This window comes from Monodelphis domestica, chromosome 1, assembly GCF_027887165.1.
Source record: "Monodelphis domestica isolate mMonDom1 chromosome 1, mMonDom1.pri, whole genome shotgun sequence".
Classification (NCBI taxonomy): domain Eukaryota; kingdom Metazoa; phylum Chordata; class Mammalia; order Didelphimorphia; family Didelphidae; genus Monodelphis; species Monodelphis domestica.
The window spans coordinates 395,293,617-395,311,523 of record NC_077227.1 but is presented as its reverse complement, the minus strand read 5'-3'; the positions used below and the strand labels follow the sequence as shown (position 1 = coordinate 395,311,523).

The window sequence follows — 17,907 nt, the reverse complement described above, 5'->3', positions numbered from 1 at the left end:
AAGTTTTTCTTCCTAGGCTTAGCTAAAACCAGGTTCTTTGTAACCTCTACTCACTGGCACTAGTTCTGCCTACTGGGGCTAAGCAGAGCAAGTCTAATTTCTTCTGTGTCACTGTCCTTCAGGTATTTAAGACAGCTGTATACTCGTTTGCTGGAGTAACCCCTTTTCCCTTTTAGCAGTCATGATTTCTTTCCTTATCCTATTTTCTGGTGGATGCCCCAACTTGTCAATATCCCTCCCAAAATATGGTCCCAGACCTGAGGCTAGACTTGGAAGTAAGGTGTGAAGAGGGATTGGTCAAATGAGACAGGGAAGCATCTCTCACCAGACACATTGAGCATGTCGTCGATTCGGCCTGTGATCCAGTAATAGCCATCTTCATCTCGCCGACAACCTTAGGAAGCACACAGGGTCAAGCCCCATAGCTTTCTCAGGATGGAAGCACCCCCCCCCCCCCAGGCAGGGGCCCAGACCCAGGTAAGAAAGTGAAAGATGGTCCTGCTGCTAAGCACCTCAAGATAGGTATACTACCTGACCCAGGGAGATAGAGCCCTGCCTTTTCTGGGTGGTCTGGCCACCAGAGCTCAGAGGCAGGGGAAATAGAAGGGCTCACCATCCCCTGTTACATAGTAGCCTGGGAACTTCCGGAAGTAGGTGGCCTCAAAGCGCTCATGGTTCCCATAGACTGTACGCATGATCCCAGGCCAGGGTTGTTTGAACACCTGAAGGGGACAGAGGGAACATCTGCCATTCCTGTTAAGCATTAAGCACTCTCCCAAGTTACCCATTATACTATCAGATATAAACTGGGGCCTGTCTCACAAATCACACATAACCTGTCACCCTTACATACACATGCTGTCATATATTATCTAACAGAACTATGTCACAGGTCATACTTCATAATTAAATATCCCCCAAGTCCCATTTCCTATGTACTCAAACCATCCATGTCATGTCTGTCTCACACACACCTGTCACTCCAGGCCCAGGATGCAGCCTTACCAGGTAACCTTCTGCTTCTCCTTCCAACTCCTCCCCAGACTCATTCAAGATTGCTGGTGCCACACCGAAGAATGGAAAAGTCTGGGGATACAGGCAAAGCCAGTATAGGCAAGGGCAGACACACTTAAGGGGATCTTCAAATTCCCACTGAAGCCTAAGAGCCCAGGGCCCACAGAGTCCCTGAGAGCAACCACCCCTTAATCTCCTACTCCCCCCTTAGTGATTACCCTTTCATGGGGGGGACTCACCGCAGAACCTGGCTTCATGGGTGTGGCACCAGGGAGAGGGGTCAGCATATGGCCACCCTGTTGGAGGTCAGAGGTCAGTCCTGACATCAGGTCCCAGCCCCCCAATTTCCTAGGCACCTCTGTACTCACTGTCTCTGTCTGCCAGAAGGTGTCCACAATAGGGCAGCGCTGCGCTCCCACCACCCGATGGTACCACAGCCAGGCTTCTGGGTTGATGGGCTCGCCCACTGTCCCTAATACCCGAAGGGATGCCCGACTGTATCTGTGAGGGGAGGAACAAGGATTTGGGCTCCAGGGCGACCAACCAGTTCCCCTGTCGCTTGATGGAGAGAGCCCTGGATTGGGAGTCTGGAGATCTGAGCTCCCGCTAGTGGCTAGTGTTGTTGCTATAGTTTCCTCTCCTATAAAACAAGGAAGTTGCACTTGATAAGCCCCAAAATGTTGAGCTTCTGTGATGGATCCAGGGTAGGGGCTTATTTTCCTTTCACAACAAAGTGACTCTAGTCTCAGTAACTCCATCTTTAAAATGAGGAAACAAGAGTTCCCTGCCTCAGGGTTACTACAGGGGCACAGAGGAGGAAAGCAAAGGAGAGATGAGGGGCTGGGCCTTACTTGTTGACAGGCTCATCCCCAAACTTCATAAGCAGGCGGATAGCTGTGGGTGCTGTGTAGAACTTGGTCACCTTGTACTTGTCCACAATGTTCCACAAGCGGCTCACATCAGGGTACGTAGGAATTCCCTCAAACTGCACCCAATCAAGATGTTACCCCATATTCTCTTGACTATCCCCAGGGCCTACCAATTGGAACCCCTTAGCCCACCAGAGCCTCTGCCCCAATAACCTGTCCCAAATCACCCAGGCCCAGCTCCTTAGAATCCCCAGGACCTGACCCCTGTCTCCAGGCTGGACAGCCCACCCTATCTCACCAGGACACTGGTAGCCCCATTAGCCAGAGGCCCATAGGTGACATAGGAGTGCCCAGTAATCCAGCCGATGTCTGCAGTGCACCAAAACACATCATCCTCGTGGAAGTCAAAGACATACTTGAAAGAGGTGGCCGTGTACAGCATATATCCCCCTGTCGTGTGTACCACTCCCTAGGGCAGGAGTGTGGGGCAGAGTTAGAACACATCCTGGACCTTTCCTACTGACATCCCCCCTTAGCCCTTGCCCTCCCAAGCACTAACCTTGGGTTTTCCAGTGGAACCACTGGTGTAAAGGATGAAGAGTGGGTCCTCTGCGTCACACCACTCAGGCTCACACTCCTCCTCTGAATCCCCCAGGATCTCATGCCACCACAGATCGACCCCCTGATTCCAGGGGATCTGCAGGAAGGGGAGGAAGAGAAGACAAGAGATATGTCCAGGGTGGGTTTGGAGGGATGTCCTAAGGGTTTGGGACTGAGTCAATAGCTATGGGGAACTCCAGAGAGGATACAAAGGCCCAAAGCCTGGACTCTTCCTCATTGGCCATGGCACCAGGCCCCTTCATGGTCTACCTGGGTTTGGTAAGTCCCACAGATGCACAGGTAGGGCCTTATCCCATATTTCCCTTCAACCCTGGTGGAGTTTCATTCAGCTTCTTAACACAAAATCCCAAAGATGGTCTTGAAAGTGGTCCTAGCCACTGGACCTATCTGGTTCTTCAGACTTTCAGATCTAATTTCTCTTTCCATTAACATCCTAAATCATGCCCTTAACCAATTCACTAGATTGCTGTCAGTTTCCTCCTTGATGATCTCACCCATTTTCAGACCCTGCCCCTACAATCTACAGCCCTCCTGCTACCAGAATAACATTCCCAAAGCATGGATTTAGAACCAAATGGTCTTAGAGGCTCCTTCATTTTAAGATGGGGAAACAGGCCCAGATGCCCTTTCCCTATCCATTAACCTAGGGTGACACACCACTTCCTTCAGATTTAAATCCAAGCACCTCTACTTTAATACTCAATGACCTCTGCAACCCAGTCCTTCTCTCCTCTATGCATCATCTTTAACTCCTTGACAAATCCTCCACCCCAGCCAAATTGAGTTTCCCTATTTCTGACCAATCTCAAATTCCCCTTATACCTCAGCCCCCACCAGATTTGTTACTATCTCAGCTTTCTCCCATCACCTGTCATCCAAAACCTGTCCATCTTTCATGGCTCACTTCAAGTTCAACCTCCTTTGGGAAGCAATCTGTCGCCATCCCAGCTCCACTAACCTCCCTATAGCTTCTGTTTGATTCTCTATAGTTTTCAGGCTAAACTACATTCCTGAATTCCATCCAGTGGATGTGTATTTATAATGTACGTTACATTTTCCCACCAGAATGAGTTCAAGAAGTGAAACTGCATTTTCTTCCCCCTAGAAAATACTAGAATGCAGTGGCCACACAGCCCATAGGAGGTGCTCCATAAAGTCATGGGGCCTTGAAAATGGGAAGAACCCCTAACAAAGACCATGGAATTGAGAGTGTTCCCAAGAATCAGAGTCAAGGTCAAAATTTCCATTGGTAACAGTGTGAGGTAAGGAAGCAGCCTCCCGCTTTCCTCCTGTTCCCACCCTCACTCCAGAACCACTTCTCTCAGGGGCAGTGGTCCATGCCAGGAGGTTCTGCCAGGCTCCCCAAGGACCAGCTCCCAAGACTGCAATAATATATTCTAAACACACACACACACACACACACACACACACACACAGAGTGTTGGCAGGCAAACATATTGATGTATGAATGTCCACAGCTTAGAAGCAGGAATGCATATGCACAAACATTAGAAGCAACAGGCAGTCAGGGCACAAAGGCCCAGAGACCATTTGGCCTTGTTAGTCCTGCAGCAGCTACTGCACAAGTTGCCAGTTCCTTGTATCCCAAAGGCTCAAAGACTAAGCCCTGAGTCAGCAAAGAGGTCTCATTCCTACTCCCTGAGGAAGGAAGAATCAGGAGCAGAAGCTCCCTCTGCTCCCTATGAGTAGCTTAGGTGGTCTCTGTGCACACATGCCCCGAAATGGGCCTGGGCAACAGATCTGAACTGACCCACGCCAGGATGCCTACAGAGACTTTTGTTTACAGAATCATATTTTAGAAATTAATCAGTCCCAGAGTCAGTCTACAAACCAGGCACTGATGGTGTCATTCACAATAACTGTCCTCCCATAATATCCAAAAATATCTGAATTTCTCAACCTTACAATGTCTGCTATCCAGCAATCTATTGAAAACCTCCCTAAATCTACTTGTTTTCAAACTGTCACCTCTTGGGAAAATGAGTTTATATGCTGGGTGAGGATCTTGAAGGCCTTTAGCAACTCTCCCCAAAACACACACAGACACACACATACATGATAACACAGATGATATTAAAAGCCATTCCCAAGGCCAGTACCTAGGAATGGCTACTCTGAGATCCACCTACATGGAAATAGATCAAGACCACGATCCAGGATCTAAAAGCACTCAGAGATGTAATAATCAAAAGCAGTCAAGTTTTCTGTTTCTCTACCCTAACAACCCCATGCTGCTCCCAAAGGAGCCTTCAGGGAGATCTCTTAAAAGAACACCCCCAACTTTACTATCATTCAAGTTCTTCCTCTAAAAGAAATTTCTTGAATACTCTAGCTCACAGAAAGTCCCTTCTCTGCCTTTGAATCTCTTTTAAATATGAATATACTGTGACCTGTATCTAATCTAGCACTTTATTCTAGACACTATTTTTTTCATGTGTATATATATCCTGCTTTCTATTCCCTGAGAGCACAGAGACCTGCTGTGGTCCCATTTTTCTAGCAGGAGTCTGAACACACAAGAATCACAGAAACTGGAGTCTTTGCTCTGCCAAAACCCATTGTGTAGCTTTAAATTTCCTCCTCTATAAAAAAGATGACCACTAGGTTCCTTTCAAGTTCTAAGTTCTATGACTAGATTCCACCTTCTTCTCTTATAGATGAGCAAACTGAGGTCCAGAAGAATGTGGGCTCCTCGAGGGTAGGTAGATTTCCATTTGCATCTTTGGATCCCTAGCTCCTCTTCCCTCAGAGCCCTGTCCACCACCACAAATACCGGTATTGAATTGAAATTAAATTTAAAAGATTTGCCCAAGGTCACACAATGAGGGCCAGTGTCAGAGCTAGATCCCAGGCTTCCTTTACTTCTCTTCCCTTTCCCAGTGAGATGTGCCTCACACTATCATTCTTCCCAACTAGTCAGTCATATAGCATTTATTATGCACCTACTTACTATAAGGGGACAGCTTAGGTGACTACATTTCCTGGCTATGTGACCCTGGGCAAGTCATTTGGATCCCAATGCCTAGCCCTTAACACTCTTCTGACTTGGAACCAATACTTAGTATTGATTCTAGGACAGAAGGTAAGAATTGAAAAAGAAGGGGGGGGGGGAAGCACCTACTATGTGCCAAGCACTGTGCTAAGCCCTAGAAGCAGATGCATAGCCTAGTAGCTAATGACCAGAATAGGGTCAGTGGGGGTCTCAGGGACTGTGATGCAAGCTCAAGTCCACACTAACAGGGTAAGCAGGTGCAAAAGCAGATAGACACACAGACAAAGGCACAATGAAGCAGTGCCTGGGACAGTGGATACCTGGGGTCGCTTGGACATTGGTTTCGCTTTCGTTTTGTCCTGTTAAAAGCCCATGGAGAGGCTGGTGAGTAGGGAGGGAAGAAATGAAGGGATGGAACTAAGGTCCCCAATCCCAAGCCACCCCCCAAGGGTTTCTCAGGTATTCCTCTGACTGGCTCCTCCAAGATCCCTAATCCCCCACCTCAAGAACACTCTGACCTCAGAGTTGGCTAAAGCCTAGCTCTTAGGTCTACAGCCTAAACCTGGTCTCTACCATTATCCATCTAAAAGCAGATAAACAAATTACAAAATTTCCAAGACTTTCCTGGAGGCCCACAGCCCTCCTAATAAAAGGTGGAGGGCATACCCCCAACCTCCACACCCAGTCTCATCACAGGAGCCAAATTCAGAGCACCTCTTGCCAAGAGGGTCAATCCTGACCTCATAGGCCAATGCTGCCCAGAAGTAGCCAACTGCTCACAGTGCATGGCAGACCTCATAGGGAAGCCAGATGTTCCCATCTGGTACTTCAATGCTGCTGCTTCCATGATCCCCAATCAACAAACATACAACAGCATCCTAAACCAGGCTCTCTCCTTGCTGTGGACATTGTCCATCTTCCCTGACTATATTCATCACCTTTACCGTGATCCTCTGAGAGTAATTATGATAATATTGTGATAGTTGTAAGTGCCAATAAGGCTAAGCTGGGAGGAGGGGCCTACCTGCAGGTCCTGGCATGGCCTTTTCAATGGAGGGGAATGGCTAGGAGAATCACCCGTGCCCAGCTCCGCGCGGCCAAGGTGCTTGACTACAATGCATCTCTTTACAGGGAAGCCCCTAGGGAACAAAGAGGGCCCAGTGAGGGCTGGGTGATGGGGGAAAGAGTTAGGGCCTGGCTAGAGTAGTTAACTTACTTCTCCCGGCACTTGTGCAGGGCATCATCCACAAGCTCTTTCAGGTTCACTAGTTTTTCTCCTCTGTAGAAGGCATCTGTGGGAAGAGTGGGCATTACACTCCCAGTTCTAACAGCCAGTGAGTGGCAAGAAAAGGCCATAGCTTGTGAGATCAGTACCAAAGGAGAGATGGGTGAGAGGACGAAGCCCATGAAAAGGGGCCCTCTGGAAAAGCTACTGCTTTTTCCATCAGAAGTTCATACAGCCACCCCTTCCAAGATTCAGCACAGCCCTCTTCCACCCATCACTCCCCCAACCCAACCTGGGAATAGCCAACTAGGAGCTAGAAGGTCGCCTAGAGGGAGCAGTCTAGCCTAGCTAGGGAGGAGCCAGTCACCTGCCGTAATAAGGAGGGTACAGCTTGAGTCCAGGATCCGCTCACATAGGGAATCAGCTGAGAAGCCTGCAAACTGAGGGAGTAAGGGGAAACTAAGGGTGGGGTTGTGGGGCAAGGGAATGAGCTCCAGTGGGGTCCCAGAGTTTCTGTTATCTCCACCCAACACATTCTGTCCCCTAAGATCCCTACCACAATAGAATGCAATGCACCAAGACGAGCACAGGCAAGCATGGCCACCACCAGCTCCAGAATCATGGGCATGTAGATGGATACACGATCTCCTTTCCGAATGCCTGCAATAGAGACATGGCCTATGGGCTTGTTGATCTTTCCACTCTCCAGCCATCTGTCCCTCTGACTTACTGTCTCCTCCCAGTCCAATGTCCCCCTCAAGTCTTCAGGGCCCATCCTTATCTGTAGGTGTTACCATGAGCTCAGTCTTGGGTTCTCTTCTCTTCTCCCTCTATATATTATTTTACTTGTTAATATCATCAGTTCTGGTGGATTCAATTATCATCTCTATGCTGATGATAGAAAGATCTCAGATCTACTTCTCCATCCTTAATCTCTCTGCTGACCTCTAGGCTTGTATCTCCTGCCACCTATTGAATATCTGTTTTGATGTTTTGAAGACATCTGAAATTCAACATATCCCAAACTGATCTCATGGATTCTCCCCCAAACCCTCCCTCTCCCAACTTCCTTATTACTGTGAAGACTACTATCAATGCCCCAATCCCAGGGCTCAAAACTTAACTGTCATTCTCCACTCCTTGCTCCACCCCCAGCCAATCTGTGGCCAAGTTCTATCAATTTTGCCTTCTGTTCCTAATACTGCTTCCATCCTGGTACAGGCTCAGAGTACCTTATTCCTGCAGCAAGAACCTACTAGTTGTTCTCCTGACTGGGGCATCTCCCCACTGCAGTCCTTCCTCCTCTTAGTTGTCAAACTAACTTTCCTGAAGTGTACATATAATCTACACTGTCAGCCCATCCACCATCAATAAACTCCTATGGATCCCTATTATGTCCAGTATCAAATATGAAATTCTATTTGACCTTCATAAATCTGGCCTCTTCTCACCTTACATCTTTAACCCTAATTCAGAGCACTCTCACTGACAGTCCTTTATGCCTGGAATTTTCTCTGCCCTCATCTTCAACTGTTTTCTTTTTCTCTTTGCCTTTCCTCATATTCCCAATGCCAGTGCCTGGAAAATAGTAGGCACTTAGCAAATGCTTGCTGACTGGACTTGACTCAATGTGGCATCAGTACTTACCCTGTTTCCGGAGGGCATTAGCACACCGACACACCTGGGTCAGGAGCTCTCGGTAAGTGATCTGGGTAGCTTCCCCAGGTTCATTGCCTTCCCTGAAAGATACCAGGGGAACTTGTATCAACAGACACACTTTGGAAATCCCCAAGAAAAGCCACAGACTAGGTAAATTCATTTTTTCAACTTGTTGGCAGGCAAGCTGAATCCAAGATCTCCCTTGTCAGGATTATTGCTCCTACTCCTGTACACCAGAGTGTTAGGGTTGCTATGTGGCTTTGGGAAAGGCATTATCCCTCTCTGCACCTCAGTAAAATAGAGCAATTATCCCTTTCTCCCTCCTCTGGCTGTTGAAGAGGGACTGGTTCAGTGGGAAAGCCAGGCTAACTACACAGGGCCTCCAAAACTAGGGCTTTTTCACACAGAGACAATTGCAACAAACACTTGAAGTGGTGGGGTGGAAAGGAGAGGATGCAGTTCGCATCCAATGAGGATGGGGCTTTCTTACTCTTGTCAAGTACTTCAGAAGCTAAGGGACTGCTGGGCTTGGCAAATCAGTCATACCTCTCACCTCAATCCAAACCTAGAACACTGAGGTTCTTTAGGAATCAAGAAACAATCAGCATTTCTGAGGTTAATCCAGGCTAAATACAGGGAGCTTAGCTCAATAAACCAGTACCTGAAGGGTTCAGGGTAGGAAAGCCATTTCCTGGGATTTCAAAACACATGTCAGCAAAGAACCTTGGGAAAGCCTTAATTAGGGTACTTAAAAAAAATCACCCCCATTCCACATAGCCATACTCACCAGAATACACATCAACTAACATGTATGCATGCTCACTCCACATGAACTAGCTTGTATAGAAATGTAGAAGCATATTAATGCCTTTTTTTGGCTTCTTTAGAACTATTAAAAAATAATATTTTCTCGGACAACTAGGATAGAGTACTAGGTCTTGGGTTTACATCTGGCCTCAGACATACTGCCTAGTTGTATGACCCTGGGTAAGTCACTTAACCCCAATTGCCTAGCCCTTATTGCTCAGTCTACAATGGGAAGTAGGGTTAAAAAAAAAAGGAAAGGATATTTTCCTCTATGGAAATGGATTAAGAATGGAGTCAAACATTTTAATAAAAAACTTGTCTAGTTCACATCATTGTCTTCCCCACCCCTAACATGATTTGATTATTGACCTAAGGATAGTCTCCTCTTTACCTGTCCCTGGGAAGTGACTGAAGGCTAGCATCTACTCTCTTTCACTGAGAAAGGATTAAGACTGTAACAAAGGAAGAGAGAGGTCCTTTTGTTAAACTCCAGGACTGAGCAAAATGGTCCTGGAGATATGAGATAGTGACTTGATTGCTCAATTACGAAATGTTAATCTAAAAGGAATTTTAAGATATCTTTTCTTGATTCAAGATTCCTATAAATATTATCTGAAATCTTAAAGTAGTATCTTGTCAAAGGACATGGGGAACTATGCCAGTTTGGACCTAAGAATGACTTGGATATAGATTAATGATAAATTAAATAAAAATTTCTGGCAAACTGGTGCCTAAGCACAGAATATGTTACTAGTATTAATATTTCTTTCTTCAACACCAGATGTTCAAAATACACATACCTTATGCATAAACCTACCCAAATGTGCACAGATGAACAGACATATACAAATATATTCACGTCTGAAATATGTGTACAGACATTTCCTTTCATGCCCATATGGGATGCCGCTCTGTTCTGATTCTGAATTATTAACATAGCTATAACCCATTTCTCCTGGTGTTCACTTTCTCTGAGATAATCCAGTTCTAGGCCAAGCCTGTTCCCCTATAAATACTGTTCCTCTAGCATCAAGGTCCAAGCATTAAATAACATGTCCCAAGTCCTAGCCCTGAAGGATAGATGGATTTCTAATCTTGCCTAGGAAAGGAAGAAAACAAGCACTTATTAAGTACCTACTACTACATGCCAGGCACTGTGCTAAGTTCTTTTAAAATATTTCATTTGATCTTCACAACCATCTTGGGAGGTAGATGCTTTTATTATCTACATTTTATAGATGAAAAATGCCAGAGCATAAGTGATTTGCTCAGGGTCACACACCTAATAAAAAAAGCAACTGAAGCTGCATTTGAACTTGAGTTTTCCTGAATCCAGGCCCAGTGTGCTGTCCACTTAAGAAACCTATCTGCCTAGGTGCCAACCTCTACGCCCTTTAACCTAAAATCCAAGCAAAACAGGCTCACAAGGAGACTCGGTCTCCATCAATAGGACTAAACTGGTCCTTGGACAGATAATTCCCCAAGTTTTAATTATACTTTAAATCTTCCCTCTTACATGAAATCTTCCCCAACTACTTTAGTCCACAATGATCACACTTCCCTTTCTGAGTTTCTATAATAATTGGGAGCCTGAATCATATATTCCAGCACCTCATTCTATTCTGTCTGACATTGTTTTCTGATTGTACTACATATGAGTCCTGTTTCCCTAACCAGGTACTATCTAGGGACAATTTTCCTCCTTTTGTCTCTCCTGAATCATAGCACACCCCAGAGTTTCAGTGTGAACTACTCAAGGAAAATTCATAACAGCCTTAAGATAATTGTTTGATGCCCCTTGCCCAAAGAATTTGGATTAGGATTGGACTGGGGGTGGGGTGAGAAAAACAATCCATGGACAAGGGGCAGCTGGGCAAGTTCTGAGGTTCCTGCCCTGCCTCATGTCTCATCTAAATAACCTCTTTCAAAAGAGGAAGTGAAGGTCCTGACCCTCATAACCAGTAAAGAAAGAGCCCAGGTGATCTACACATAAAGTAATCCTTTTATTACTGGTAGAAATGGTCTGTGTTTGGACTGTAGACTTAATCATTTGCCATATTATGTTATGGGATTATGGAAAGTTACATAGGGTGGAGCAGAGAAAAGGTGGAGAAAGGCACCTGAGTCATGAGTTATCATAAATAGACCTGAGGAAGTAGGTGGAGCTGAGAAACTGGTCCTGGGGGTGTCTATCATTCAGACTCTGTGAATGGACATCTGAAAACAGGAAACTGGAGAGGGAGGTATAATGTCATAAAAAATAGGGCTGAGTTCACAACAGAAATTTGCAGTTTTATATATAATCCTATTTTTTAGTTCTTCAGGTAGGGAAATATTTATTAATTAGTATTTGTCAAGTACAAAAAAAAACAAAAATTAAACTTTTTTTTTTTAAGAGTTCTGGGCTAGGAGCCAGGAGATCTGGGTTCCAATCCCAGCTCCCCCATTTACTGAGTGTGACCTTAGTTTTCTCCCCTTCAAATAAAGGAATTGCACAAAGGGAGAGAGGACTGGAGGTGGGTTCCAGTCCTACCACTGCTGATTCTGGCTCCTTGATTTTGCACAAGATGACCTCTAAGGTCATTTCCAAGCTCTAATGTTATATGATTAATTCATAAAAGGTACCATGGCTTTATTGAACCTATTGCACCTTAGGCAAGACGAGAAGGAAGGGTCCCTGCCCCAACTCTGAACCTCAGTCTTGGCTAACTGGTATCATCATACTGTCCTTTTCCTGCTTTGCCCTGGTGTCTCAGTCCTGCCCCCACCCCATCCCACCCTTCCTCAGGCGATTTCAGTCCTAGACCCACTGATCTCTTGCCCACCCCTTAGGCCTTCCACCAGGCCTTATGCCAAGAGAGCTCAGGTACCTGTCTGCCCTGGCCCTCAGAAAGATAGCATGGGACTTGAACATAAAGAAGGAAACTATAAGTAAATTATGTGAACACAGAATAGTATACATGTCAGATCTTTGGGAAAGGAAAGATTTTTAAATCAAGCAAGAGTTATAAAAAATCACAAAATGTAAAACAAATAATTTTGATTATATCAAATTAAAAGGTTTTGGTACAAACAAAACCAATGCAACCAAAATTAGAAGGGAAGCAACAAATTGGGAAACAATCTTCATAACAAAAACCTCTGACAAAAGTCTAATTACAAAAATTTATAAACAGCTAAATCAATTGTACAAAAAACCACACTATTCTCCAATTCATAAATGGGCAAGGGACACAAATAGGCAATTTTCAGTTAAAAGAAATCAAAACTATTAATAAGTACATGGAAAAGTGTTCTAAATCTCTTATAATCAGAGAGATGCAAATCAAAACAACTCTGAGATATCACCTCACACCTAGCAGATTGGCTAACATGACAGCAAAGGAAAGTAATGAATGCTGAAGGGGAAGTGGCAAAGTCAGGACATTAATGCATTGCTGGTGGAGTTGTGAATTGATCCAACCATTATGGAGGGCAATCTGGAACTATGCCCAAAGGGTGATAAAAGACTGTCTACCCTTTGATCCAGCCATAGCACTGCTGGGTTTGTACCCCAAAGAGATAATAAGGGAAAAGACTTGTACAAGAATATTCATAGCTGAGCTCTTTGTGGTGGCAAAAAATTGGAAAATGAGGGGATGCCCTTTGATTGGGGAATGGCTGAACAAATTGTGGTATCTGTTGGTGATGGAATATTATTGCACTCAAAGGAATGATGAACTGGAGGAATTCCATGGGAACTGGAACAACCTCCAGGAATTGATGCAGAGTGAGAGGAGCAGAACTAGGAGAACATTGTACACAGAGACCGATACAGTGTGGTACAATCGAATGTAATGGACTTCTCTACTAGCAGCAATGCAATGACTCAGGACAATTCTGAGGGATTTATGAGGAAGAACACTATCCACATCCAGAGGAAGAACTGTGAGTGTAGAAACACAGAAGAAAAACAACTGCTTGATCACATGGGTGGATGGGGATATGATTGGGGATGTAGACTCTAAATGATCACCCTAGTGCAGTGGTTCTCAACCTTTCTAATGCTGTGACCCCCGCAATACAGTTCCTCATGTTGCAGTGACCCCAAACCAAAAAATTATTTTGGTGGCTACTTCAAAACTGTAATTTTGCTACAGTTATGATTCAGAATGTAAATACCTGATATGCATTATGTATTCTCATTGCTACAAATTGAGAGGTTGAGAACCGCTGCCCTAGTGCAAATATAATGGTATGGAGATGGATCTTGATCAATGACACATGTAAAACCCAGTGGAACTGTGAGTCAGCTATGGGAGGGGGTGGGAGAGAGGGAAAGAACATGAATCTTGTAACCATGGAAAAATACTCTAAATTAATTAAATAAAAATTTTCAAATTAATTAAAAAAAAGAAAGACAGCATGATATAATGAAAAGAACACTATAGTACAGTTTTCTGCATGTTGACTTACTCCTCCACTACATTTCAGTCCACAAAGAAATGATCATATCCTTTAACCTTGCCATCATTGCCAAATGCACCACCCTCTCCTATTCAAAAATTCTAAAATCTCCTTATCTGACCATAATCTATTGGCTTGCCACCTCTCCCTCTGCCTTCTCATACCAAATGATATTCTTTATCTATACTATAATCTCCAATCCCTTAACCCCTCAATGTTCTTCCAGGCTATCACCCCGGCACTAGTCACACTCTCCTCTTTTCTTCATCTTGGCCCTATTCATCTTGGTAACTATTGTTACCTAGTTCAACTCTATGCTATCCTACTCTCTTAAATCATTGGCCCCCTTATCATATTGCCAATTGCATCCTGCCTATCCTCAGATTTGAATAACCTCCCACCATCCTCTGCCTTCACTTCTAGACAAGTGCTACTGAATAAAGGTGGAAAAAAATCAAGAAACTGTTCTGACTGGATCCACTATAAATATGTCGTATACAATCTCATCTAGGCTCTCACTGCAGCTAGGGAATCCTACTATATAACTCCCTCAGCTACTCACTATCCCACTCTCCACAGCGGCTCTCCCAAATCTTTTCAGCTCTCTTCAAACAACTCAAGGCTCCCTTTCCTTCCACTCTCAGCTGAGGGCGTTGCCTCATATTTTGCAGAAAAAAATTGAGGAATTGAAGCCATTCACCTCTTCTCTTTCTCATTTCATGTTATTCAGATGCTTTCTGCTCACTAACTTCTCCTTTACCCCATCTCAGAGGTGGTCCCATGTCTTGTCAAGGCAAACTAACTGCACAAACAATACCATTCCATTCCATTTCCTCCAAAAGCTTCCCCCGTCTGTCATCCTCATTCTCACCTATCTTCAATCTCTCCCTGTCTATTGGGCTCCTTCCCTATTGCCTATAAACATGTGCACATCCACTCCATTTGCAACAAAACCCTCACTTGATCTTTGGATCCTGCGATTATCCTATAGCTGTCCTGCCCTTAGTAGTTCATCTCACAGAAAAACCCATCTATAATAGGTGCCTCCACTTCTTCTCTCTCTCCTCTCTTCTTCACCCCTTGAAATCCAGCATCATTCCACCAAAACTTGTCTCTCCAAAGTTACTAATGATCTTTTAACTACCAAATTCAATGGCTTTTCCCAAATCTTCTTTCTCCTGAACCGCAATGACCACTCTTTCTGTCTCCTACTGGATCCTCATCCAGATTATGACTTCTTATCATAGATGTCCCTAAGGATTCTGTCCTGGGCCCTCTTCCCTTCTCCCTCTATACTCCCTTCACTTGGTGATATCAGCTGCTTTATAGATTTAATTACCCTCTCTATGCTGATGATTCTCAAATCTGCCTATTCCGTTCTGTCTTCTCTGTGGATATCCAATCTCCTATCAACTATCTTTCAGACATCTCAAAATAATATCTAACAGAAATCTTAAACTCAGCATGTCAAAAACTGAACTCATTATCTTTCCTCCAATCCCTCTCCTCTTTTAACGTTCTAATTATTGCAGAGGGTAACACCATCATCCCAATCTCCCAGCTTCCCAATAAAGGTGTCATCCTTGACTCCACATTCTCTCTCACTCCCCATATCCAATCCAAGACCTGTTTATTTCACTTTTGTAACATCTTTCAATTATGTCCCCTTCTCTCCCCTCATACTGCCAGCACTCTACTTCAGACCCTCATCAGTTCACTCCTAAATAAATTACTGCAATAGCCTGCTGGTGGGTTTACCTGCCTTAAGTCTCTCTCTTCTCCAGTCCATCCTCCATCTAGTAGCCAAAATGATTTTCCTAGAGTACAGGCCCAGTCATAACACCCTCATACTTAATCAACTCCATTGGTTCCCTATATCCTCCAGGATCCAATACAAAATTATCTGTTTGACATTCAAACTTTCCTTTTCCTCCTTTTACAGTCTTATTACACCTTCACCTCCCCTATTCCCACCAAGTACTCTGAGTCAGTGACACAGGCCTTGCTTTTCCATGAACAACATATTCTATCTCTTGGAACTGAGCATTTTTTCCAGATGGTCCTCCATGCCTGGAATGCTCTTCCTCCTCATTCCTCCTGACTTCTCTGGCTTCCTTCAAGTCGCAACTAAAATCTTACCTACTAGGGCAGCTGGGTGGCTCAGTGGATTGAGAGCCAGGCCTGGAGACAGGAGGTCCTGGGGTCAAATCTGGCCTCAGTTATTTCCTAGCTGTGTGGGCAAGACACTTAACCCCCACTGCCTAGTCTTTACTGTTCTTCTGCCTTGAATCCAATACACAGTATTGATTCTAAGATGAAAGGTAAAGGTTTTGAAAAAAAATAAAATAAAACAAATAAGACAAACCCTACCTAATTACTAGAAGCCTGTCCCAATCACTTTTTTTTTTAACCCTAAAATCTTGACTTAGAATTGATACCATGAATAAGTTCCCAGGCAGAAGAGCAGAAAGAGCTAGGCAATTGGGGATAAGTGTCTTGCCCAGAGTTACACAACTAAGAAGTCTCAGAGGCCACATTTGAATCAAGGCCTCCTGTCTCCAGGCCTGGCTCTCTATCCACTAAGCCACTTAGCTGCCCCCAAGTCTGTTAATTGTAATGACTTGCCTTTGTTAATTATTTCCAATTTATCCTGTTTGTACACATTGATTTGCTTGTTGTCTCCCCCATTAGATTGTGTGATCCTTGAGGGTAAGGATTGTTTTCTGCCTTTCTTTGCCTCCCTAGAGCTTTTCACAATGTCTGGCACACAGTAAGCACTTAATAAATAATATTTGACTGACTAACATATATAGTCAGGAGATCTGGGGCCTAGTCTTGGGTCTGCTACTAATTCTGTGTGACAGAAAATAATGTCTAAGTTTCCACATCTGTAAAATGGACACAGGGGTAATATGAGACCCAAATAAAATGATGGAGGGAACTTCAAACCCTACAAGGATGTTCTACAAGGAATGACTGAGAAACTATTGGAAGATGTCCTCCAAATGGCCTATAAGGAATAGTTGATAGACCTGGAGATTTTTTGCTTTAAAAATTTAAGATTTACAGAGAACATGCTCACTGTGCCCAGCTATTTATCATGATAAAGAATGATTGGGTTTATTCTGTGTGGTTTCAGAGAGGGGAACATGTGGGCTGGAGTCATAGTAAGGCAGATATCAGCTTAACATAAGGAAGAACTTCCCCATAATCAGGACACTGCAATAATTCCTAGGGTGATAATAGCTTTATTACTGGAGGCATTAAAAGAGAATCTGGATAACTCCTTAAGGATGTTATTATAAATGAGATTTCAGAGATGCAGAGTGAAATAAACAGAAGCAAGATGACAATTTATACAACTAACAAGGTAAATTAAAAGATCATTAAAAGGAAGCCAAACTCTTTGTAATGGGGGGGGGGGGAACACCCAAAGAAAGGGTCAGAAAGGAGAAAATAGCCATTTTCCCTCTCTCACAGATGGGTAATAGGGAAGGTCAGCTAGGCCAGTATATTGTAAAATGTATATATATTGTCAACACCAGGTGTTTGAGCCTGGAGGAAAGGAGAAAGAACAAGAGGAAGGAAAGTAAAGGGAAACCAATTATGGGCATGACAAGAAGCCTGGATGGATAGAGAAGAGACTATAAAGGATAGAAGAGTCAGACCAAGTCAAGAAGCCTTGTGTAAGGCTGGATTCTTAATCTAGTTAGCCTCGGGGCTGTATACATAAACTTGATTTACTATAGAGCTGTGGGATGTTGCAACTGAAAAGATTTTAGAGAGAAGACCCCATCTTTCTAATATCCTCCTTTTGCAGATGGCTAAGGTCCAGAAAGAGGAAATTGCTTCTTCCCAAGGGCCACACAATTTGTTAGATGTGTAGTATAATGGAAAGAGCACTGAATTAGGGGTCAAAGAATCTGGGTTCATGTTCTGACTCTGTTCCTTGCTATTTATAAGACTTTGGCCACATCATTTATCCCTTCTAGGCCTTAGTTTACTCATTGCCAAATGTGGAGGTAACACTAGATGATTTCTAAGGGCTTTTCCTTCTCTAAATGTATGATGCGAAGATCATAGTCTTCCTGACAGACTGGAACAACCACACAAGCTACTTAGTGGCAAAACCCAGCAAACTCGGGTGTGACCCTATCCAAGTCATTTAGCCTCTCAGAGACTCCATTTCCTCATTTGTAAAATGTGGGGATTAGATAAGATGATCTCTAAGGCCTCTCCTAGGAGCATTACTT

At 44.1% G+C, this 17,907-nt stretch overlaps 1 protein-coding gene across 6 annotated transcripts in view; it reads right to left on the bottom strand.

The window, feature by feature from the left end:
* Positions 1 to 17,907, bottom strand: part of ACSS2 (acyl-CoA synthetase short chain family member 2) — a 31,206-nt gene that overhangs the window by 1,581 nt on the left and 11,718 nt on the right. For 4 of the 6 annotated variants that reach the window (XM_056822026.1, XM_007474232.3, XM_056822013.1 and 1 more), the window contains exons 3-16: positions 8,390 to 8,481; positions 7,299 to 7,402; positions 7,110 to 7,182; positions 6,734 to 6,809; positions 6,542 to 6,656; positions 5,838 to 5,876; positions 2,443 to 2,580; positions 2,182 to 2,352; positions 1,866 to 1,999; positions 1,383 to 1,515; positions 1,254 to 1,310; positions 1,006 to 1,086; positions 614 to 722; positions 326 to 394 (exon numbers count right to left, since the gene is read on the bottom strand). In XM_056822026.1, the coding sequence (XP_056678004.1) occupies positions 326 to 394; positions 614 to 722; positions 1,006 to 1,086; positions 1,254 to 1,310; positions 1,383 to 1,515; positions 1,866 to 1,999; positions 2,182 to 2,352; positions 2,443 to 2,580; positions 5,838 to 5,876; positions 6,542 to 6,656; positions 6,734 to 6,809; positions 7,110 to 7,182; positions 7,299 to 7,402; positions 8,390 to 8,481 (1,391 nt within the window). The remainder of the gene's footprint in view (positions 1 to 325; positions 395 to 613; positions 723 to 1,005; positions 1,087 to 1,253; positions 1,311 to 1,382; positions 1,516 to 1,865; positions 2,000 to 2,181; positions 2,353 to 2,442; positions 2,581 to 5,837; positions 5,877 to 6,541; positions 6,657 to 6,733; positions 6,810 to 7,109; positions 7,183 to 7,298; positions 7,403 to 8,389; positions 8,482 to 17,907) is intronic. The other 2 variants (XM_001381379.4, XM_056822034.1) reach the window with 1 other exon arrangement.